This window comes from Callorhinus ursinus, unplaced genomic scaffold, assembly GCF_003265705.2.
Source record: "Callorhinus ursinus isolate GAN/ISIS: 27379988/994484 unplaced genomic scaffold, GSC_fseal_2.0 scaffold31, whole genome shotgun sequence".
Lineage (NCBI taxonomy): Eukaryota > Metazoa > Chordata > Mammalia > Carnivora > Otariidae > Callorhinus > Callorhinus ursinus.
Window position 1 is genome coordinate 6614331 of NW_027397093.1, and position 23909 is coordinate 6638239.

Below are 23909 nucleotides of genomic sequence, written 5' to 3' on the forward strand. Positions count from 1 at the left end.
TTCGGATTTTGATTCTGTTAGGGCTCTGGGTCTTTCCTAGCCTTCAAGCCATTTTACAAGTCTGTAAGTTATAGGAAGCAATTAAAATAATTCTTGTCTACAGATATGCAAAAGATTCCTGTTACACGTTCAGTTACTTCTCCTTCTCGGTGTGGAAGAAGCCAGTTTCACCTCCGCGGGCACATTCTTGACAATATTCCAGATGTGTGTCTGTTCTTCCGACGGATTGTCACCTCTTCCTGGATCCCTCATGAAGAGCGAACTAAAGAAAATCTTCAGCACCTGCTCATGTTATATCTGAATGAAAGTCACGATTTTACCTTTTTTTTAAGTATCTTTTATTTTTTTTTAAGATTTTATTTATTTGACACAGAGAGATAGTGAGAAAGAGCACACAAGCAGGGGGAGCGGCAGAGGGAGAGGGAGAAGCAGGCTCCCCACCGAGCAGGGAGCCCGACACGGGGCTTGATCCCGGGACTCTGGGATCATGACCTGAGCCCCAGGCAGACATTTAACGACTGAGCCACTTAGGCGGCCTTAAAATATCATTTAACATTGCTGGGACCCCGGTAGCAGAACAGGAAGTTTCTGTAAAAGGCAGACACCACCTCTGCGTCCCTCTCTGAGGGCCAGACACTGGCCGATGGAATTAATGACCTATTCGTAGGTGGACGGAGAAAAGCTTCCACACTCGGTGCGCTCGGGGTGCAGGTCCGGGGCCGGAGTTGTGCGGGACCCGGAGGAAGGCGCTTCAGTGTGCTGGTCTGTGAAATGGGCTCCTAAACGCCGGGGCGAGGGGAGCGGTGGCCCGGAGCCCAGGCCTCGCCCCCTCCCGCTCTCCGGCGCCCGGGGAGGGCTGGGGGCCCGGCTGGGGGGGCGCCCAGGCTGGCACGCCGGCCCCTCCGCCCGCGGGGTCTCCGGAGGGGGCGGATCGCGCGAGCCGGAGAGCCCGGAGCCGCCCAGGAATTTTGGCTCGGGCGGCGAGCATTTCCTGCGGGCGGGCCGGCGCGGGCCCCGGGGGCAGACGCTGCGCTGCGCTCGGCCGGCCGGCCGGCAGCATGCGGCCCCTGCTCTGCGCGCTGGCCGGGCTCGCCCTGCTCCGCGCCGCCGGTGAGTGGGACCGGGCCGGGCGGGCCGGGGGTGGAACCGAGTCGGAGGGAGAGCAGAGAGCTGGAGAAAGGGCGACGGGCCGGGGGGGGGGGGGGGTGTTGAACAGAGACGTGAGAACGACCGAAAGGTAGAGAAAGAGTGTAGATACCCGACGCCCCGAGGAGAGAGAGAGGAGGCAAGGATCGCAGGGAGGGAGGTTAAGTCTGCAGGGTGGGCACACATCCCCCCAGTACCCCAGGGCCAGCTGCCTCCAGAGGGCCTGCAGAGGCCCCCAGGCCTGGGGTTACGGGCACTGCCTTAGAAGCTGAGTTCCGGCAGGCGATGACCCAGGCCTGGACCAGCACGGCCAGCGGGCAGGCAGGCGACCCCAGGAGAGAGGCCACGGCTTCACCTGTCCTCTGGCTGGCCGGGAGGGCTCTGCGGCCTGGGTGAGGAGGCCAGTCTCCCTGCTTCCAGAGATCTTCCCTGAGGGCCTGAGCTGCCTTGGGTGATGCGGGGGTTGGGGAGCTTGGGATGCAGGAGGGAGAGGCCCTCTGGTTCTCCACCCGTTGGGGGCCTTGCCTTGCACCGTCCCCTCTCCCCTCCCCTGACAACAGCCTTAGTGCTGCCCCTTCTCAGGTGAGGCTCAGATGGGGCAGTTGCAGAGAGCCTTTATTTATCTATCTATCTATCTATCTATCTATTTATTTATTTATTTAACAGAGAGAGAGAGAGAGAGAGAGAGAGAGAGAGAGAGCACAGGCAGGGGGAGTGGCAGGGAGAGGGAGAAGGAGGCTCCCCGCCAAGGAAGGGGAGCCTGATGCGGGACTCCATCCCAGGACCCTGGGATCATGACCTGAGCCGAAGGCAGTCCTTAACCAACTGAGCCACCCAGGCGCTTTGCAGAGAGACTTCTTGCACACAGATGCGCACTGCACCACCCCGAGGCTCTGCACATCATGTGGTACTTCACAGTTTATAAGCCACACTCACATTTACCCAGAGTCTCATGCAGTCCTCAGCTAGTGGGAGCTGGTGCTCATCCCAGCAGTACAGGTGAGGGGAAGGCTCAGGTCTCCCCAGGGGTGCCAAGCCAGAGGCCTCACCAGGCATCCAGGCCTCCTACTCCCTCAGGGGGGCCCTTGCCCCTGCCAGGCTGCTCACCCATCAGCCCAGAGCCAGAGGATGTGAATCACACAGGTGAAGTGCCCTGCCCCTAGGACAGAAGCCTCCCGCCCAGGGCCTTTCAGGGCACAGCCCGCTGTGGGAGTGAGGGTCCAGGGGCAGGGTGGAGTCCAGTGCCGATCCTGGGCAGCCCCTGGCTGAGTTTCTTGGGTGAGTTGCCTTCCCTCTGGGAGGCTGTTTCCTTCTCTGTAAGCTGGGGAAAATGATACCCACTCCAGAGAGCTGGCTGCAGGAATTGAATGAAAGAAGTCCCCAGCATGGAATTCAGCAGGTTTTCTCCCCTTCTCATCCCCTCAGCTTCAGTGATCCCTCTGAGCCTCAGTTCCCCGACCTATTAATTAATTACGGAGGACCAACGACTGCCTCCTCACAGGCTGTGTGAGGTGTGGCTGGGACTGTGCTCAGCACAGAACCCACAGGGCAGGTCCTTCTTTCCCCCTACTTTCCCCCCTTCCTCCCTCCGCCCCTCCTTCCTGAGTCCCCACCTCCAGGGGTTGAGGGCACAAAGCTCAGTCTGTGCTCCCCTAGAGGGAGGAGTTGGCTGCCGCCCACTTTCTGAGGCCGCTTTAGTCGTGACTGGTATATACACTTTAATTTAAAACCCTTTTCAAACATTACTTCCTTTCTGATTATGCACGCTCCTTGCTACAGACTTTTTTAAAAGGGAGAAAGTTAATGTAATCTCACCCTGAGTTCACATATTTTTATGTAGACTCTTTCAGACTTCAGACAATTTACCATTGTTTTTCTTAACTTTTTTTTTAAGATTTTATTTATTTATTTGAGAGAGAGAATGAGGTAGAGAGAGAGCATGAGAGGGGAAAGGGTCAGAGGGAGAAGCAGACTTCCTGCTGAGCAGGGAGCCCGATGCGGGACTCGATCCCGGGACTCCAGGATCATGACCTGAGCCGAAGGCAGTCGCTTAACCAACTGAGCCACCCAGGCGCCCCTGTTTTTCTTAACTTTTGATTATGAAATCTCTCAGATGTAAAGACAGAACAGCATGGTGAACCCCCATGTACCTCCCGCCCCGCTTCAGCGATACTGGTTCGTGGCCGGTCTTGTTTCCTTTGTCACCTGCATTCTCTCTCCTCCCTCCAATAATCTTAAAGGAAATTCCAGGCATCATATATTTTCATCCATAAACATTTCCTTAAGTATCTCTAAAAGATAAGTAATCGTTTAAGTTTTATTTATTTAAGTAATGTGTATATCCACTGTGGGGCTCGAACTCATGACCCCAAGATCAAGAGTCACATGCTCTCCCAAATGAGTCAGCCAGGTGCCCCAAAGATAAATAATCTTTTAATAAACATAACCGCCATACCATTATCACACCCTAAAAAATGGACGATAGTTTCTTTTTTAAAAGATTTATTTATTTATTTATTTATTTATTTATTTATTTATTTGAGAGACAGCAGGGGGAGGGACAGAGGGAGAGGGAGAAAATCTCAAGCAGACTCACCACTGAGCACAGAACCTGATGCAGGGTTTGATCCTGCGACCCCAAGACCACGACCTGAACAGAAATTAAAGAGTCAGACGCCCAACTGACTGAGCCACCCAGGCGCCCCTGGACGATAATTTCTTAATATCATCAAATATCCAATCAGTGTTTAAATGTCCCTAATTATGTCATGTTGTTACATTTGGCTTTGTTTTATCCAAATAAGGTACACACATTGCTTTTGGCTGATATTTCAGTTACATTTCTTTTAATATGTAAGTTCTCTTCCCCCTCTTTTCTTTAAAATGTATTTGTGGAAGCAACTGGGCTGTTTGTTCTATAAAGTTCTCCATGTTAGATTTCAGCTGACTGTATCTACCAGGAGTCTTCTAAATGTTCTTCTCTCCCCCGTATTGTCTATAAACTGGTAGTTAGATCTAGAAACATCTGCTGTTATGCAAGAATATGTTAAGATGTTTTTTTTAAAGATGTATTTATTTATTTTGAGAGAGTGAGAGAGAGAGAGCACATGAGAGGGGGGAGGGCCAGAGGGAGAAGCAGGCTCCTCGCTGAGCAGGGAGCCCGATGTGGGACTCGATCCTGGGACTCCGGGATCATGACCTGAGCCAAAGGCAGTCGCTCAACCAACTGAGCCACCCAGGTGCCCTGTTAAGATGATTTGTTGCTTTGATTACTACTGAGGTTGGGCTTTTTCTTTAAACGCATATAGGTCATTTCTACAAATTCTTGTGAATTGTCTTAGACTTCTCAATTGTGGTACTGTGTTCGTCTGTAAAAACTCTTTATGTATTGATGGAAGCAAACTGTGATACTTATAGAGCCCTTTTTAAAAAAGTTAAGGTTTCTGCTGAGTTCCTTTCCTGTTTTCCTGTCAGAGGGATCTAAAGTCCTAGAGCCTGGTCCTTTTACCAATTGTCACCCATGCCTTGGGGCCCTTTGGGTGTGCTCTCACTGCCTACCAAGTCCCCATGGCCATCTGTCCTCCATGGGGATTCTGCTTTCTGCTTTGAGTGAAACAGGAAGATGCTGAAGGACTGTTGTGAGGGTCATGGCATTCTTTTTACCCAAATGGATATTGTGGGAGTGAACCACTTAAAGACAGTTTGATCCAAGGCACACATTTGGGCTCTTGGGGGGCCCCAAGACAGCTGCAAAGATGTCATGTGAACAGATCCCCTTGGCCCCATTTCCTGTCCAACCCCTCATTTTGTAACTGTGTCCAAGTTTGTTTGCTCGCCGAATGATAGGCCAGTAAGTTAAGAGGCAAGAAGTTGGGGTAGGAAAGTGACTTTATTTGGAAAGCCAGCAAAATGAAGAGATGGTGGACTGTTGTCCCAGAGAACAACCTGTCTGAGGATGAGAGTTGAGTTTCTTTTATGTTAGGAAGAGGGGGGAAGTGGGAGGGGATTGGAGTCAAAAAATGACTGATGTTTGCATTGAAAAAGGTCCTGTTGAGGCATCTGGGTGGCTCAGTCAGTTAAGCGTCCGACTCTTGATTTCGGCTCAGGTGGTGATCCCAGGGTCCTGGGATCGAGCCCCGTGTCGAGCTCTGCACTCGGGAGTCTGCTTGAGATTCTCTCTCTCCCTCTGCCCCGCCACCCCCACTCTCTCTCGGTCTAATATAAATAAATAAGTCTTTTTATTTATTTATTTATTTATATTTTTTTTAAGATTTTATTTATTTATTTGAGAGAGAGAGAATGAGAGATAGAGAGCACGAGAGGGAAGAAGGTCAGAGGGAGAAGCAGACTCCCTGCTGAGCAGGGAGCCCGATGTGGGACTCGATCCTGCGACTCTGGGATCATGACCTGAGCCGAAGGCAGTCACTTAACCAACTGAGCCACCCAGGCGCCCAAAAAAGTCTTTTTAAAAAAAGGAAAAGGTCATGTAACTTCTTTGCCCTTGGTCAGTTGATCTTTGCCTGTAGGAATTTGGTCACATCGTTCCTTTAAATCTTAAACATAGCATAGTCAACTCTGTACGTACTTCTCTGCCTCCTCCAGTGAGGTAGGTTTCGGGTAAGAAAGCAGTTTTTGTAAATCTTGGTTGTAAACAAAATTCCTTTAATCATTAACATGCCTATGTGCAGGGCAAAGCTGAAGTTTCTAAGCTATAGGTCACAGTGGCAAGGGAAATAGAAGCAATATGGAGTCAGACATGCTAAGTTTCTCCCTCTTACACAGGAGGCAGCTGAGACCCCAAGATAGGAGGCCCTTAACTTACAAAGGGTCACATCACAGCTAGTGCACAGTATAGACCGTGTCGGGCAGGTAGGATTCAAATCCCATCCCTACGGCCTGGTAGCTGTGTAATCTTGGGCATGTTATTCAATCTCTTTGATCTTTGGTTTTCTAATCTGTAAAAAAGGGAGGTAAGAGTACTGAGCTCTTAATAGAATCAAATGAGATAATGTATACAAGTACTCAGCAGTAAGCTTGGTGCATCATGAGCGATCACTAATCCATAGTAACTTCCAATATAAAGTATGGTTATGCCTGTTGTAAAGGTGAAGAAACAGAGTCCAGTGAGTGGGACTGGCTTCTAAGAGAGCACAGAGAGCCGGGTCAGCACTGAGCCCTCTGTGTCCTTGTTGGAGAAGTTCCTCCCAAACATCCCTTGGGCCCTTGTAGAAGTTTATTCTTAGAATAGATGCCTCTCATCCTGAGAACTGGTTGAAGTGATCCATCAGAGAATTGGCTCCATGTGGAGAGGGGGAGCCCTGGGGAGCAATCTCCTCCTTGCTCCATCTTCAGCTCCCCTGGTGGATGCCCTATAGAGCATTTGCACATCACTTGGCCATTCTGAGGCATCTTCAAGTGCATGATTCCCTTGAATCGTGCAAAGTAGCAAACACAGCAATCCTGCAAAGTTGACCGGTGGGGCAGATCCCTCACTCTCTGCTGGAGGGGCAAAGAGCACCATCAGTAAGCCCTGAGGTGGGACTGCATCTCTAACACCCAGCTTTGTGTGCTTTTCATGGCACACTGAGAGAGGTTCATTCTGGATGGCTTCTTAGACCTCCTCCACCTTGTGGGCTTTTGCAATCTACCTCTGAACTCGTACATGAGAAAAAAAATAAACACGTGCAAAGTTGAGGGGGCCCTTTGTGATAGTAGCCCAGCTCACCTGCCACAATCAGATACTGAATGTACTGGAATGACATTGATGTGCTCTCAGAGTGATCAGCAAGACTCAGGTCCAAGGAGGATAGGAGGACGTGTCTCTCCCAAAATAAAACCAAGACGTGCTTCAGAATCTGAGCTCTTTCTTGAGGGGCTCGAGGTTCTCTCTCTTGGTTTAGCAGAGCAGTTCCACATTATTGGAACTCTTCATGTAATTGTTTGAAAATAGTATTCTGCTTTAAAAAAAAAAGTTTAAAAACCACTGATGGTTTTAAATGAATCACAAATTTTAATACAAATATTGTATGTGGTAAATTTTATTATTCCGTTATATTGAATGTGGTCAAATACAGTTAACCCCTAAGTGACAAACATCACTGGTCAAAGCGGAGTGTGTCTTTGATGATTCAGAAGGCACGGCAATTTTCAGGGTTGCCTCTGAGAAATTACGGGTCATCACAGAAATCACTTGTACGTGCTTTCTTAGTGTTTTAAGTCCCAGATACAAAAGGTCTCCTATGCCTTTAGGTGGGAGAGGCCATACTTCCCGCCTCAGAGGATGGGGACCCAGTGGAAATGTCTCTTTAACTGGAGAAGTGAGCCCAGCACCTCCGCGGGGCCTCTGGCCTCCACCGCAGGCTGCTCTCACCAGAGCACTGTGTTCCACCCATGGCCGCCATCCAGGGTGCACATAGGCCCTGAGTGGGAGCCGGGCCAGGGAAAACAACCCGGCCTCCAAGAAGGTCCATTTCCCAACTGGCCGGGGCAGGGCGGGAGCACAGGAAGGAAGGGAACATGGAGAACCACAGCCTTGGCTCCTCGAGCACGCTCACGGCCACCCTGCAGCCTTCCCCACTCGTGAGCACCCCAACAACCCTGTGAAGCAGGCATCACCCTGAGCCCCTTCCCACAGAGGAGCTCAAAGACAAGCAAGACAGCCAGCTCCTGCTTTGCGAGAGCTTCTGGTCCAAGAAGCAACTTGTCCTTGACTCACACCAGCTCTGTCCTTGTAGCAAATTTATGAGGCCCCTCAGCAAGACAGAGCGGCATCCCGCATGGACTGCACCGGGGTGGTGGGGGGGGACAGTGCCTCAGGCCTCCCCACCCCGTGTTAGCAAGGGGGCGGCAGAGGCTCAGCGAGGAGAGGAAAGTTTCCCACAGGCCCACGGCGATTCGTGGCCGAGCAGGGCGAGAACAGGGGTCTCCTGGGTGTTTCCGGCCCTTGCGCGGAGAGGTCAGTGCAGGGGTGAGGGCCCGGCTGGCGGAGGGAGCAGCAGTGCGGGTCCGGAGTGAGAAACCGCCCCGGCTTTCTCCCTCGGATGAGCTCACGGACACTGGTGCCGCGGCGCCCAGGACGCAGTCCTGTCCAGATGTGAGGGATTCGTGCTGTGCGATGCGGAGAGCAACCTCAGCCAATCCTTTTTCCCTGGAGGGGTTTTGGAGCCAAGTTAGACCTCATTGCAGACATGTAGAAAACAGGATGTTTTAGGGCTGCGGAGGGGAGTAGACTCATGTTGTTCATGACTTAGAGGGCTGGCAGATCCTCACACTTGGCCAGCCAGGTCAGACTGCTTCCTCCCCGCCCGAGCTGGGTCTGGGAGAGGCAGGCGTGGCTCCGGGGAGAGCCGGGGCTGGAGGGGTATCTGTGGACCCACGCCCCCACTGGGTAGACCCCCTTTTCACGGACAGCCCTCCCTGTGGGTGAGAGCAGCTCTTCTTGCCCCCAGGGAGTCCTTCCTCTCTCGCCTGGGCTCCCCGGTTCTTTCAGCTGAGACAAACGAGTCAAGCTTCTGAGTCCCTTCACCACAGCTGCCTCTAGCCCTGCTTCTGCCTCTCAAAGGCCCAGAACAGAGCACAACCCTCCAGGTGGGGTCCCTCAGGCTAGCCCAGGCCCCCCCCCATCCTGAACATTTCCCATCCACACATGCAGCCCACGATGGCTTCTGCTTTTTGCTAACAACCCCATCAGACAACTGGCTTTTATTATGGAACATTGCAAATCATATATCCAAGAGTAGAGAGAGGAGTGGAATGAACTCCCATGTCCCCATCACTCAGTTTCAACAATTATCAATCTTGGCTAGTCTTGTTTGGCTACCCATGTCTCCTCCCACCCCCGGGATTACTTTGATGTGAACCCAAGACATCCTAGCATTTCATCTCTAGGTATTTCAGTATGGAGCTCTAAAAGACTCCCTTTTAAAAACAACCAGTACTCACTCCAGCCACACATAGATGAAAAAAATAACCGAAGTACCACTGTCATGTCTGCCCCCTCCCCAAAGTTAACAAGACCATTGTCTTTTGAAGAGGCTTTTCGAAGTTAAGTGGAGGGAAATAATGAAAAGGAGAATATAGAAACAAATTGATCTCCATAAAAGATGCTCATAGTGGAAGGAAGTTTTGTCTCTGCTCTTGGTCCTCATTCCCACACCAAGGAGTTGGGATCCAGATAGAGTTGGAACGGGAACATCTCAGGATTGTGATGGGGGGCTCTGGCGGAGCTCTGGAAGGCCAACTTGCCGAGATGGGGTCAAGAGGAGGCCAGGGTGATTGGGGTCCCGTCATTTGCTGACCATGTGACCTTGGGCAGGTCATTCAGCCTCCCAGAGTTACGCGTTCATCACCAGCAAAATGGCTTGCCATCTCCGTCCTTACCTCAAGATCTGCCAGCCTTCTGGGCAATTCTGTATGGCCCCTTGGGCAACCCAGCCCACACCAGGGTCTTAGAGTTACAACAGTTTTGCACCTAGATAGATCAAGTGCAATAATTCTTGCCCCCACTCCGCCTCAGATGCCCACATCCATGACCATAACCTTGATATTGTCACTAGGAAGCTGCTCCACCTCTCGGAGCTGAAACTGCAGTGTCTGTCACCATTCATTCCTTCTGTTACTCCTTCATCTTACCAAGACCGCCAGTCCTGTCAGCCCCTCCATTTCTCCCAGTTTATTGGCCCTCTTACTGGTCCCCTTTCCTTCCTTATCCAAGTTAGACTCCAGAGCTCATCCCCTTAACTCCATGCTGGTCAAATCCTCAATCCTTTGCTCCCCCACACTGTGAGCCCCCAGCTTCCGCTCCAGCCAGCCCCCTACCCTGGCTCCTCTGTACCCCCCGGCTCGCTGGGGGACTGGCTTCCAGCGTTCCCCGTTCCCCCTGGAGTGGGGTCCTTCTGCACAGGCCTCCTTCTCTTCACCTCCTTTTTTTTTTTTTTAAAGATTTTATTTATTTATTTGAGAGAGAGAATGAGATAGAGAGAGAGAGAGAGCACATGAGAGGGGAGAAGGGTCAGAGGGAGAAGCAGACTCCCCGCCGAGCAGGGAGCCTGACGCGGGACTCGATCCCGGGACTCCAGGATCATGACCTGAGCCGAAGGCAGTCGCTTAACCGACTGAGCCACCCAGGCGCCCTCTTCACCTCCTTTTGAAGCCCTCTCTGTATTCGAGCCCCTCCCCAGTGGTCTGCCGATAAAGTGGCTTGAAAAAACAAAGACGAAGACAAAAACAAGTCATTAGCTGGTTTCCATGATGTAAATACTCTCACCATGCCTCCCATTTCCACGGCTGTGTTTAATAGCCCCACACACAGAATTCCTGAAAGCTTCACAACCAGCTTCCTCTTTAGTAAGCCAAGGTGCGTTTCCCGCGGATGATTCCCCTCATCCTTCACAGAGTGAAGAGAGGCCAGCAGGCGAGAGCTCACTCCACTTCCTGGCCCTCTGAGGAGAGGTCTGCCTTTACCACTTCTGCCCCTCACCCCCTCCTTCGAGCGCTGCCTCCGCACCCCGCCCCCCACTGCTGGGTCCCCAGCCTGTCCTCTCCTCAGCTCTACTGTCCTTCCGGCTGTCAGCGTGGTTGTTTCTTCAAAGAACAGAAACAACAACAAGAAACATTCTTTTTTTTTAAAAAAGATTTTATTTATTTGAGAGAGCACAAGAGGGGGGAGGGTCAGAGGGAGAAGCAGACTCCCCGCTGAGCAGCAGGGAGCCCGATGCGGGACTCGATCCCGGGAACTCCAGGATCATGACCTGAGCCGAAGGCAGTCGCTTAACCAACTGAGCCACCCAGTTGATCTCCCTTCCTGCAGAGCGAAGCTTCCCAGGATCCCAGTTTCTACCTTTGGACCTCTCTTTCCCTCGTCCCACCGCATCTAGACTGTGCTTTGCCTTCACTACTCCGCGAACAATGCTGGGGTGGGATTTAGCAATGACTTTCTCGTTGCTCTGTCTTTCCATCCTTATCTTGCTAGACTTCCCTGCTGCTTCAGCCCACGCTGACTGCCTCATCCTCAGTGAAGCTCTTTGCTTCGCTTCGTTTCGGGGGCAATAGCCTTCTTCCTGAGTGTCAGGGTTCTCCAAGGTTCCAGCCAACTCTGATGCCCTATAGGCGTCTCGGGGCCGCCAACACTGAAACCTGAGCTCAGAACCAGGGCCCTGAGACTTCCGGTGTGAGGGCTGGTTGGTGCCAGAAGAACCAAGGAGGAACCAACGTTGGGGAGAAAAGTGTTGAACCAAGAGCCGAACAGGATGAACCTCAGGCTTTCCACTTACTCGCTGTGTGACGCTGGACATAGCATTTCACCCCTCTGTGCATCAACTGGGGATCTTAAATAGGGTGTTGTAAAGGTTGATTGAGTTCACACACGTGTTTAGCGTACTATGCGGTACACGGTAACTACTCATCCAATGTCCGACAAATCCCTCCAATCCGTTCTCTGTATGTAAAGAAATTCGTATATGACCATGTGACTCTTCTGTTGAAATAAACCCCAAATAAGGTTTGTTTATTGGGGCAGCTGGCTTTGTGCCCATGCTCACTCTCCTCCCGTCTCCACCCTGTACTTTCCAGCCACCCCAACCCCCGTGAGGGTTTGGGCACAGAACCGTGCCATTTTATGCCTTTCCCTCTTTGCACACGCCATTCTGTCTGGTGGGAACCTTTCCCCCCTTCCTTACCTTACAGAGTTCAGGCAGCACCTCCTTGAAGAAGCCCACCTGGCTCTGGAGGTGACCAGGGCCATAGAGACAAGTGAGTGACTGGGGCAGCCCCATCTTCACGCCCTGACCCACACTCAGCCTTCCTTTGCTTCTCTTTGTGACTGTTTTCAGGACCCACCTCGTGGAGCCCAGTGCTTTGCAGGGGTCTCTAGTTTATAGGAAATGGTGACAAGGCTTGTTTTCCCACAGCTGCTGAGCCCTTTGTGCCCTCCCGTGGAGACCCGGCCTGGAACGCAGGGTGTGACAGACACATGGCTGTCCACCACCGTTTAGACGTCATAGAGGAGGTAATCAGGGTGACTTGGGAGGACACGCAGTTTCAGGACCACCTGCCAGGCTGGTAGCTTTCTAGGGCTCAGGAGAAGCTTGCTTTGGAAAATGGGGGGGAAATCCAGACCAATCCGGCTCCCTGGCCACCATGTGAAACATCTCCCTGCCCTACCAGGGCTGTTAGGCTCACCAGCCCTCAACAGGCTCTGCCTCCGCAGGGGCCTTGCTTCCCTCCAGCTAGAGATCTCCACGTCATTACACACCGAAACGGTGGACATTCAGTCACTGTGTTTTGTTACACAGCCATGGTTTGTAACACTGGGGTATATAAAGATTTACACTTTACTTTCACAAACCTTTAACTGAAATGTAGCATTCCCATTCATTGTAAGTAGACAACAAACCATTGTAGTATTTTTTTTTTAAAGATTTTATTTATTTACTTGACAGAGAGATAGAGAGAGAGCACAAGTAGGCAGAGTGGCAGGCAGAGGGAGAGGGAGAAGCAGGCTTTCTGCTGAGCAGGGAGCCGGACATGGGGCTCGATCCCAGGACCCTGGGATCACGACCCGAGCCGAAGGCAGCCGCTTAACCGACTGAGCCACCCAGGTGCCCCCAAACCATTGTAGTATTACCAGTACTGTGACTTTGTTCTCAATAGAAATCAGATTTCATCCCATTTTATAGTTGTTGTGAATATATCAACATATCATTCATCCTAATCAGCATGTCAAAATTACAGTAGTTGTTAGACCTGATGTTAGATGTTATTTAATGAGTTAATAAATACATACATTTTTACATCAAAGATTTAATATTTATACTTGAATAAGGTTTTAACGCGGTTGGGGTCCGTGGAAACCCTATATGCTTTATTTTTTCAGTTAAAATGTGTTTCTGAGAGGGGGTCTGTAGGCTTCACCAGACTGCTAAAGGGGTTGATTCAGGAAGAAGTTAGGAACGCGGACTGAAGAACGTTTCAAAATCCCAAACCTGTCACTTGGCAGAGTGGCCACCAGGGGGCGGGGCGGCAAAAAGAATGTGAGCTCCCACTGAATTCCGGAAAGGGAAAAAGGAATCCCAGCGTTGCTCCGCGCCGGACTGTGTGACTGAGGGAGTGCATCGCTTCGTGCCAGAGCCAGGAGCGGCCTTAGAGAGCGAAGCTCTGAGATTCTGTCATCTGGGGACCTGAGAGGCCGCACAAATTCAGAACTGGCACTCAGTTCTCTCCCTGCTGCGCCCACTGGGCTGCCAGGTGTCCCTGAGGATGTGGCTGATGAAGCAAGACTTGGCACCGCTCTCGTGCCCTACTCCCTCTGTCCCTTGCTCCGCCCACGCCCCGCTCCCATCTCTCTTGTTCTAGACGGTGGAGAAGACAGTGGAGCACCTGGAAGCCGAAGTGAAAGGCTTGCTGGGTCAGCTGGAGGAACTGGCCCGGAACCTTCCCCCGGGGCCCTTGGGCCCCGCCCCCGACCTCCTCGGAGACGGTGAGCGGCTCGCGCAGCAGAGGGGACAGCTCGGGCTGGGGGTGGCTGCCCACCACCGCACGGGTGTGGCCTGGACAAGCTGGGAGAGGCCTCGGCTCCTCCTGGGCCCGGGCGGGGAGGCATCCCCCAGCTCACCCCGCGAGTTCTGTGCCCCAACCCCCAACTAGGGGCGCTGCAGCCCGGCATCCCAGAGCTTCTGGAAGGGCTGGTGCAGTTCCCTTGGGCCCCGCCTAGCACAGCCCTGGACGCAGAGCCGCCGCCTCCTCCGCTGGCCATGTGCCCGCCTCAGGGCTCCGGGGCTCCTCTCGGGTCCCATGCAGGGAACCCGTCCTGCGTCACCACAGAGCCCTCTGATGGGGCCAGAGGGGGTTGTCCCCTGCGCCCTCCCTGTGCCCTGTGTTCCCTGGCATAGGAGTTCCGGGGCTCGGAGAGGGGCCTGCAGCACTCAGCGATCTGAAAGAGCTAACCCCTTCTCTTTCAGATCGCTTTGGAGCACCAGAGCCTGAGCTGCCCAGCACCTGGAAGTGACCCACGTGTGGGACAGCTCTCCTCCGAGAACACAGCCGTGCCTCCGGGCCTGCCTTCCTCAGCTTGGTGCAAAATAAAAGCTGCTCCCCTGCCCCCGCCACCCCCGCCCCGTGTCTGCTGGCAGTGACCCCTATAGCCACAGCCCCTTCTCCATCTACTCCCAGGCCCTGAGGCCCACATCCTCCTAGGGGCGCAGACGGGGAGACCTCAGGTGGCCTGTGGGGCTGCCCTCCCTATTTATGGGGGCAGACAGGGCGGGAGTGGGCTCAGAGCTGAGGCACCTGAGGCCCAGGTAAGGTGACACAGCGCAAGGGCCCTCAGAGTAGCCTCCCCACTCAAAATGTGGCCACAGACAAGCAGCAGTGGCGTCACCTGGGAGCCTGGCAGAAATACAGAATTTGGGGCCCAACCCAGAGATCCCGCATCAGAATCTACATTTCGGTGAGATCCCCAGGGGATATGTGTGCAAATTTGTGTGCAGTTTTTAAAAGTTTTCCATTGAGGTAAAATTCACACAACATAAATTCCAAAATGTTACTCATTTTAAACTGCACAAATTCAGCGGCTTCACATAGTTGTACGCTAATTCCAGAACATTTACATCACCCCCCAAAAAACCCTGTACCTATGAGCAGTCACTTCCCATTCCCCTCCCACCACCCCTTGGAAACCACTAATATTTCTATCTCTATGGACTCGCCTATTCTGGACATTTCATATAAATGGAATCATTCAATACGTAGCCTTTGTGGTCAAATTTTTTTCCCACTGAGCACAATGTTTTCAGGTTTCATTCATATTGTAGCCTGTATCAGTAAGTACTTCACTCCCTTTTAGAGCTGAGTAATATTCCATTGGATGGATATGCCACATTTTACTCACACATCAACTGATGGACATTTGGACTGTTTGCACTTTCTGGCTATTATGAATAATGCTATGAATGCTATGAATATTTATGTACAAGTTTTTGTGTAGACATGTTTTCATTTCTCTTGGGTCTGTAACTAGGGATGGAATTGCTGAGTCAAATAGTGATTCTATGTTTAAGTTTCTAAAGAACCACCAAACTGTTTTTGCACAGTGGCTATACCATTTTACACTCCCGCTAACACTGTGTACATAAGGGTTTCAGTTTTCCCACATCTTCACCGTCTGTCTTTCTGATTATAGCCATCACACTAAGTGTGAAGTGGTAACTCATTGTGGTTTTAAGTTGCATTTGCCTAATGATGATGAGCATCTTGTGTTTCTTGGCCATTTGTCTTTTTTGGAGAAATGTCTATTCAAGTCCTTTGCCCATTTTTTTTTTTTTTAACATTTTATTTGTCAGAGAGAGAGAGAGAGAGAGAGCATGAGCAGGAGGAAGGGGAGAGGAAGAAGCAGGCTTCCTACTGAGAAGGGAGCCCGATGCGGGACTCGATCCCAGAACTCTAGGATCATGACCTGAGCCAACAGCAGACGCTTAACCGACTGAGTCACCCAGGCGTCCCTCTTTTGCCCATTTTTTTTTTTTTTTACAATTATTCAAGACCTTTATTAACGGGTGCTTGCCGTTTGTTTTTTTTGAAAAAATCAAGTTGTAAACTTATTACAAATTAAAAATGAGGTTCTTAAATATCTCAACTTGACCAGATATGAAACAATTTAAAAACCTTTAAAGGTGTATTGAGAAAGACCGGGTTTGTTTTTTTTTAAAACACGTTTGTCATTACCAAAAAGAGACGTCTTTAGGTAAAAATAATAAAAACCCCATGCTGCGTAGATAATGCAGATAGTTCTATTTATCTGGTCAATGGGCAAAAAGCAAGCACTTAAGGTCTTCAGCTCCAGTCTTCTGTTCATTTCTTACTGCTGGAATTTCATCTTCATTTCTTCGCGGTGGATGACTAAACCGGATGCTGGTAGAGGTGGTAAGCCGGCGTTTGCTCAGCCCCGCCCTGCTCAGCCTCCGGAGCGGATGAATTCTCAGCTGGTGGATCGACTGCTTTTGTCTCTTTGCCAGCTTTGTGGTTGAGGGTTTTCCGGGCGTCTGCGTGGGTAATTGAAGTCGCGGCCGTACCAACGTTGAGGTGGCTGCTGACCTTGGGTCTCGTCTCCTTGATTTTCCTTATCTTCCGCATTGCCACCCTCTCTAGGCTGTCTTTGGCGAGGAGGCCCCTGCGGAATCGTGGTCTATAAGCCCGATACCTATTCTGTCTCACTGGTCTACGTTGCTCTCCTGCACCCTGGTTGTCAGCACCCTCCATCCCTTCTCCCTGCACAGGAGGGTTGGAATACTGCGGTCGACGCCCAGAGGGTCTCCGCGTGTAGTAAGGTGGGAGCCGTCGCCCGCGGTAGGGCCGGCGCTGTTGGGCCTGGCCCTCGGGAGCACTTTCCGATCCCTCGTTCTTTTCCCCACTCTCACTGTTCTGGTAATTCTGCTGGGAATGGCGTGGAGGGAGGACCGCTGCGACGTGGATGGCGTCTATACTGGTTACGGTCTGCTGCATGTTTACTGCCTTGCACTGGAACTCCACCAGGGCCTGTCACATTTGCTGCCTCCGCACCCTTTCCTCCTCAACATCAAACTCCACAGTGTCTCCATCTTCTACACTGCGAAGGTACCTCCTGGGGTTACTCTTCTTTATGGAGGTCTGGTGTACAAATACATCTTCCTTGGTGTCATTCCTGTTGATGAAACCATATCCGTTTCTTACATTGCACCATTTTACTGTTCCCAAAACCTTCGTTGCGATGACGTTCTTGTCCCCGCTGGCAGCCGCCGCCGATGTGAGGCCGCTGGGGTGCTGCCGGGCTAGGTGTCGGCAGTGCTGAGGGCGGGGGCGGCGGGCGGCTGCGGGGTCTCGGCCTCGCTGCTCATGGTCGCGGTGATGGTGACTGGGGCCGGTGGCGGCAGCTGCGGCTCCTCCCGGGGTGTGATGGTAACTGGGCTGGCGGTGGCGGCGGGGCTGCTCAGGGCTCTCTGGGGTCCCCTCTCCGCTCCCGCTACTGATCGAACTCCCTCCTTTGCCCATTTTAAAAATTGTGTTGTCTTTCTGTTGTTGAGTGGTAAGAGTTCTATATGTATTGTGGATACTAGGCTTTTATCAGAGATATGATTTACAAATATTTTCTCCCATTCTGTAGGTTGTCTTTTTACTTTCTTGTCCCTTGAAATACAAAAGTTTTAATTTTGATGAAGTCCAATTTATCTATTTTTTTGTTGTTGCTTATGCTTTTGGTGTCATATCTAAGAATCCATTACCAAATCCGAGGTCATGAATATTTATTCCTGTTTTCTTCTAAGATTTTTATAGCATTCTAAGATTTTTATAGCATTAGCTGTTTCATTTAGTTCTTTGATCTATTTTGAATTACCTTTTGTATAGGGTGTGAGGTGGGGATCCAACTTCAATCTTATGCTTGTGCATATTCAGTTGTTCCTGCATTATTTGTTGAAGAGAATATTCCTTCCCCATCAAATGGTTCTGGCACCTTTGTCAAAAATCAATTAAGCACAGATGTTAAGGTTTCTCAATTCTGTCCCATCCATATGTCTATCTTTATGCCAGTACCACAGTGTTTGAATTACTGTAGCTTATATTGTAGCTTAAGTTTTGAAATTAAGAAGTGTGAGATCCCTTTTTCCAACACTTTTTTTTGTCTATTTGGGGACCAGTCCCTTGCAATTCCATATGCATTTTAGAATCAGCTTGTCCAAGTCTGCAAAAAGGTAGCTGGAATTTTTATAGGGAGTAGAGTGAGTCTGTAGATCAATTTACAGACTATATGCCATGTCAACAATACTAAGTCTTCTAATCCACGAGCACAGGATGTTTTGTATTTTCTTTCAGTATACAAGTCTTACACCAACTTAAATTTATCCTTAAATAGTTGTTCTTTTTGATACTATAAATAGGACCTTTTTAAAAAGATTTTATTTATTTGAGAAAGAGAGCACAAGCAGGGGCAAGGGGGGGGAGGGGGAGCAGACTCCCCACTGAGCAGGGAACCTGATGTGGGGCTCGATCCCAGGACCCTGAGATCATGACCTGAACCAAAGGCAGACGCTTAACCCAGTGAGGACCCAGGCACCCTATAAATTGGATCTTAATTTCATTTTCAGATTGTTCACTGCTACTATATAGAAACACAACTGCTTTTTGTATTTTGATCATGTATCCTATATCCTGCAACTCTGCCCAATTCATTTATTAGCTCTACTAGTTTTTGTGTAGATATGATTTATAATTTTCTACATAAGATCATGTCATCTGTGAACAGGAAGTTTTACTTATTTCCAATTTGGATGCTTTTTCCTTTTCTTGCCTAATTGCTCTGGCTAGAGGTTTCAAAACAATGTTGTTTGGTGTCGTCTTTAAATCATACAGAAAAAAAAAAAAGCTACAAATAAAAAAATATATTAACAGGAATGTTTATGTTTACCTACGCAGTTACGTTTACCAACGTCTTTTCTTTCTTCATGTGGATTTGAGTTCCTGCTCGGTATCTTTCATTTCAGCTTGAGGGACTTTCTTTAGTGTTTCTTATAGGGCAGGTCTATTAGCAGCAAACCATCTCCATTTTTGTTTATCCAGGAATGTTTTCATGTCTCCTTCATCTTTAAAGAATATTTTGCCAGACGTAGGATTCTTGGTTGACATTTTTTTTTTCTTTCAGCACAACAAATAGGTCATCCCACTGCCTTCTGTCCCGCATGGTTTCTGACAAAACCCTCTCACTGAGACTTTTTTCTCAGGCATTTGTCTGGTTGCTGCAGACTTTCCATTAGTTTTCAGAGTTTGGATAAAGTTGATTCTAACAGTTCTTGCCATCTTATTTGTTGCTTTTGTGTAGGAGGTACACTTTTGGAGGTCCCTACTCCACTGTTTTTGCTGACTACACTGAAGTTTAAGAAGCTCTGATCTTGTCTTTTCATTTTACAAAGGGACAACAAAGGTCCAAAGAGGGGACTACTTCAGGGTCACAAAGCAAATCGGTGGCTGACCTGAGATCAGGACAGGATACCTGACTCCCAGATTGGTGCTCTCTCTGCTTCAGGACAATGTCAACTCTTACTGTAGGTAGGAAGGAACCAGGTTAGAGTGGGCACCAGTGTTGGGCCAAGGGGAGCTTTCCAAGGAGTGAGCGCTGAGGGTAGGAGTCCCTTGTAGAGCCGAGGGCTTCACTGACTGCATCTTTTACTGGGAAAGTCCCTGTAAGGGGCCAGGCAGAGGACCGAGTAATGATGTCCCTATCTCTTAAAGGAATACAGCCAGAGAGAGCTTTCAGGTTTGATGGGGTGAAAATTTAAGCTCTTATCTGCCTGGGGAAGAAAGCCATGATGATTTAGCTTGTTTCTGTTTCCAAGTCTGACTCCACTTCCATCAGCCAGGGCAGAAAGGAACTGACAGCAGAAAAAAGGGGCTAAGTCCTAAGCTAGAGCTGTAACTCCTTGCCAATGCAAGAGGAGGGACATGGCATGGTCACCCAGCTGTTGCCCTGACCACGGGCATTTGCAGAGGTTCGTCTTTCAAATCCCTCTTTCCAAAGCTGGGAGTAGACTTGTCCCATCTTCCATCACCTCACTGAATTCCAAACACAGGTTGCCTCCACCTCACCTGCTGCCCTCTGTGTGAACGGAACACCTTTATCTCAGAAGTTCTGTCTGAGCTCAGGGGCATTTAGATCAGCATCAGAATGACAAAGCAAGCAGGATACAGAAGCAGTTTCCTGACCCCCAGGCCTGCTCAGTTCTGTGAGGTTGGGGCCCAGGGACCTGCATTTTAACAAGCTCCTCAGATGATCTTGATGCACACCGGGGTTTGAGAACCACCACTTGAGGACCATTTCCCCGTCCACAATGTAAGCACCCTTATACAGCCCGATATACAGCAAGGATGGTTTCTTTAATTTTGCACCCAAGACAAGTGACTCATTTGCTTCACCCGAGTCCCGGTCCTGCCCCTAACACAATGTTCCTTCCAATGCCCCACAGCTGCTGAGAATTCACTCAGGGCTCAGTTCACCTGGTATCTCATCTTCTAGTGGCTCTTCTGGAAGTGACGTTAGATGTGTAGCAAGAACTGGTCTTGACTAACACCTCCAGGAGGCAAAACAACAAGAGCAACAGCAACAACAACGACAACCACCACCAGGTGTAGTTCTCTCCCAGAAAGAGATGACCTGTAAGGTTGAAGTTCTCCCTCCCCATCTTTTTTGTCCGGAGCATAATCAACAGAGTTAATAACCTCCCAATGACCTTGGAAGGCAGTAAATGCCTTTACCCCTGGAGAGAACTCAGTGAAAAGTTCATGCTGTCCTCCAGCCCATACTTATTATGGGTTGGGTCCCATGGGCATGACCAAGAGGGCAGCTTTGGGGACAGGAAGGTGGAGAGAAACCAGGACCCAGACCAGGGTGGACACAGATGGTCCCCAAGTGTGTGGACCAGGGGTCTCAAACTCAAAGGCCTACAGGGGCCAAACAGGTAACATGCAACAGGGAGTGGTAGGGCCTGTGGCAAAACAGAGCTTATGCTTAAAGGGGGCAGCTGCAACTTGGCTTCAGCAGCTCCTGGTCTGCAGGGTTACCAGAATTTAATTTTTCAAGAGAAGCCAGAATTCCAAATTTTTAAAAAATACAAAATCTCTCAATACCTAAATGTTGGCAATAAATCAAATGCCTGAAAAGACTCTTTGAGGACCAAAGTAAACGCATGTACAGTCAGAAACTGCCTGCTGGACACCAGGGTGCAGCCTCTGGTGAGACAACGAGGCAAAGGAATGTCACAGGACATCTCCAGTCTCCCTAGAGAGGGGCTGAATGTAGGCCCTGGCACAGCTCAGCAGGCCGCCAGGGTCCGCCCGGGTGTGCGGCAAGTTGTCATGCCAATCAATCCATCCCACCAGGCAGGGCCCACCTAGCACCCCAGAGCAAGGGGCCTGCCCTAGGGAAGCCCTCAGCCAAGCATGCAGGGTCTTGTTTGAGAGGCTGCAGGCATGGAGGCAGGCGGACCTGAAGCGAAGAGCGGGGCCTACCATCGATTCCAGTGCCCATGGCAACTTCTCTGGCTCAGGCAGGTGGGTCTAGGTGGAGCAGGCTAGGGTCTTGCTCGGGACTGCCCCGTGCCCGTTGGGCCATCCTCTCCTCTCCGTATGTCCAGGGGAGAGTGAGGGGGGTATTCCCAGGCAGACATCTACTCTGGGGACAAGCCATTCCCTGGGGTCCCTGCCAGGGCCCAGCTGGCTTGATCTCCCAACTCAGTCCCTGAATTCTCTCCTTTCTAAGCTCCCAACAAAGGAGGTCAAACCCCTGGCCAGCAAGGAAAGCTCCAGGCTTCTGGACAAAACAATGCTGTCTGGAAACTCTGCCCCTTCTGGACTCACCCTCTCCTACCCACCACCAGCCAAGGGGCCAAAGGCCCACCAGGACCACAGCCAGGAGCACCCTCTCAGACCAAAGGGTCCCTGGGGGGAGGCACTAGTCTTGTGCCTCTCTGGGTTGTCCCCACCCTCCTCTCCAGCATGCGGCCATGAGGCCTACCCCAGGAGTCATGCATATGCCCTCCTCCCCGTGCCTCTTCTTCAGGACCCGGATGAAGGACTGCACTCTTCCTTCCTCGTCCTTGGTGGACTACACCACGCCCACATCTGAGCAAAATCCACACACCTCTTTAGCATCTGGGCCCCGAGCATGGATTTCAGGAACCTCCCTTCTCATTCCTTACAACCCGGGCTTCCGTAAATGACCCACGCTCACAGTTTCCTGAGCATAAGTTTCTACTTAAAGTCACATAAATTTTCACTGGGTATTAAGGCCAGAACCCTGAGCTACAGGCAGAATCATGAGGCAGAAGAAAACAAACTGGCACCAGGGAAACATTTCCAAAATGTTCCAGAGCTGGCTGACTTTAATTTAGAAAGTTTTTGGCTATTGACATTCAGGTTTAAGGCACATTCCAAATTACAAGAAACCCTGTCACTGGCAGGGAGCTGGCTTTGTTCTCATGGTTTTGCATGGAAGAAGGAACAGATGACTTTCTGGCCTTTTCTTTCCTAAGAAAACTCTAAGAACTGAAGTGAGTTTGGCAATAACAAAGCTGAGGACACATTCTCACCAGACACTAAGATTACCGTTAAAGGTCTTCCCTTTCACTCCTTACTGAGGGCACGGCGCTCCCCCGCCAACCTCTCACCCAAAATGTGTATGCAGCAAAGACTTATATGCATCTGTCTGGCAAGGACTATTAAAAAAAGGTGTCTCCAAATAAAGATATAAAATTACACGACTAATAGGAAGCCAAGAGTCTCAGCCACAAGCCAAAGGGACTGACTGCATGAGTCAAGGAATAAAACGTCTACTTTAACAGCAAGCGGCTGTGAGGGCTGGCGGGGGTATAGGCACCCTGAGAGAGGGACCCAGGTCCTACAGCATGAGCACTATGTACGGAGCAGGAGAGGAGGGCGGAGGTGGAGGATGGGCCAAGGCTCTACTGACGGACGGGCTGCACTGGGATACCTGGGGAGCTCTTTTGTGGATTTGTTGGAAACAGATGGACATTCTTTTGACCTTTTCCTGGCACCACTGTTGCTGGCAGGTGGACAGAAGTGTGAGCCACCAGTCACAGCTCAGTCGTTGCCACCACAGATCTTCAGCAGAATCTTCTGGTAATCCCCCGAAGTGTCTCCCTGGTCGCAGAAACAAGGAAAACATCAGTGAAGGGAGCTGTGGCCAGTTGTGGCCTCCTACCTCCTAATTTTCCAGGGGGGGCACTCCCCACCACGCGGCCCCAGGGTCGGGAAGGCCCACGCACGTGGCGTCACGGCGGCCCAAGCCCAGCACGAGTCGTGCGGGTCAGCCTCCCCAAGCCCCTGCTGAGAAAAGACAGCTGCACTCACCCCAATGATCAAAGCCAGAATTTGAAAAATAAATAAACATGCAAAATTTAAAACAGCCCTCCAAGCCCCGAACTCAGGGCTAACTCGTGGTGGTCTTTTCTCAGTGTGTCTTCATTGTGCTGGACTGAGATTGCACGTGACGCCGTATGACATGCGCTCTGGGGTGTAGTCTACTGCGACAGGAGCGTCCATGCACGCACTGTCATCATCTGGGCGTCCCAGCTCACCCCGACCTCTCTGTCACATCCCATCAGAGGAAGTGCAGAATGCACATAGCTAACTTCTTTAAAATATACATACTTATTTTAAATATTATTTTTTATTTACTTATTTTTTAAGAAAGCTCTATGCCCAACATGGGGCTTGAACTCATGACCCCAAGATCAAGAGTCGCATGCTTTACCGACTGAGCCGGCCATGCGCCTGACGCTTAGCTAACATCTGACCATCTCCTCCTGCCACAGCCATCCCCGGGGGCGAGGCCTGTAACTTCTTCCAGCAGCCCACGGGCCCACGGGCCCACGGAAGCCACTTTGTGAATAACTATGAATCCTCTGAGATCAACAGCAGCAGTTTTATAGCCAGAAAAGGGAGATGAGCTCTTCTCCGTGACAGGCCCAACATGAAATCTGAGGGAGCCAGAAATTAGAAGCTGGTTGTGGTGACTCCGGTTTCAAGGCTCACATGGGCTCAGAACCTAACAGTCAGAGGAATTCGTTCTGTCATGCCGGCCAAAGCGAAGCTAGTGCTTCTGAGACACTTAGATATGTGACACCGGGTGCCTGACAAGGACCGCCTTGCTCAAGACTTCCCGAACTCCTGGGGGGACTACTGTTATCACCCTGGTCTTGGGGATGATGGAACTGGGGTTCAGGGAG

General features: G+C 50.6%; 2 protein-coding genes and 1 pseudogene across 3 annotated transcripts in view; 1 reads left to right on the top strand and 2 right to left on the bottom strand.

Moving 5' to 3' along the window:
• Positions 1 to 915: 915 nt before the first annotated feature.
• On the top strand, positions 916 to 14242 carry PLAC9 (placenta associated 9). Its single transcript, XM_073878742.1, has 4 exons — positions 916 to 1110; positions 12054 to 12151; positions 13498 to 13621; positions 14103 to 14242. The coding sequence occupies exons 1-4, from the start codon at positions 1059 to 1061 to the stop codon at positions 14147 to 14149; spliced, it is 321 nt and encodes a 106-aa protein (XP_073734843.1). The 5' UTR covers positions 916 to 1058; the 3' UTR covers positions 14150 to 14242.
• Positions 14243 to 15481: 1239 nt separating this feature from the next.
• On the bottom strand, positions 15482 to 17012 carry LOC112807521 (Y-box-binding protein 1 pseudogene; annotated as a pseudogene).
• Positions 17013 to 22014: 5002 nt separating this feature from the next.
• The window catches only part of ANXA11 (annexin A11), a 49151-nt gene continuing 47256 nt past the window's right edge, over positions 22015 to 23909 (bottom strand). For both annotated transcript variants that reach the window (XM_025850363.2, XM_025850362.2), the window contains exon 15: positions 22015 to 22821. In XM_025850363.2, the coding sequence (XP_025706148.1) occupies positions 22762 to 22821 (60 nt within the window). In that variant the 3' untranslated portion in view covers positions 22015 to 22761. The remainder of the gene's footprint in view (positions 22822 to 23909) is intronic.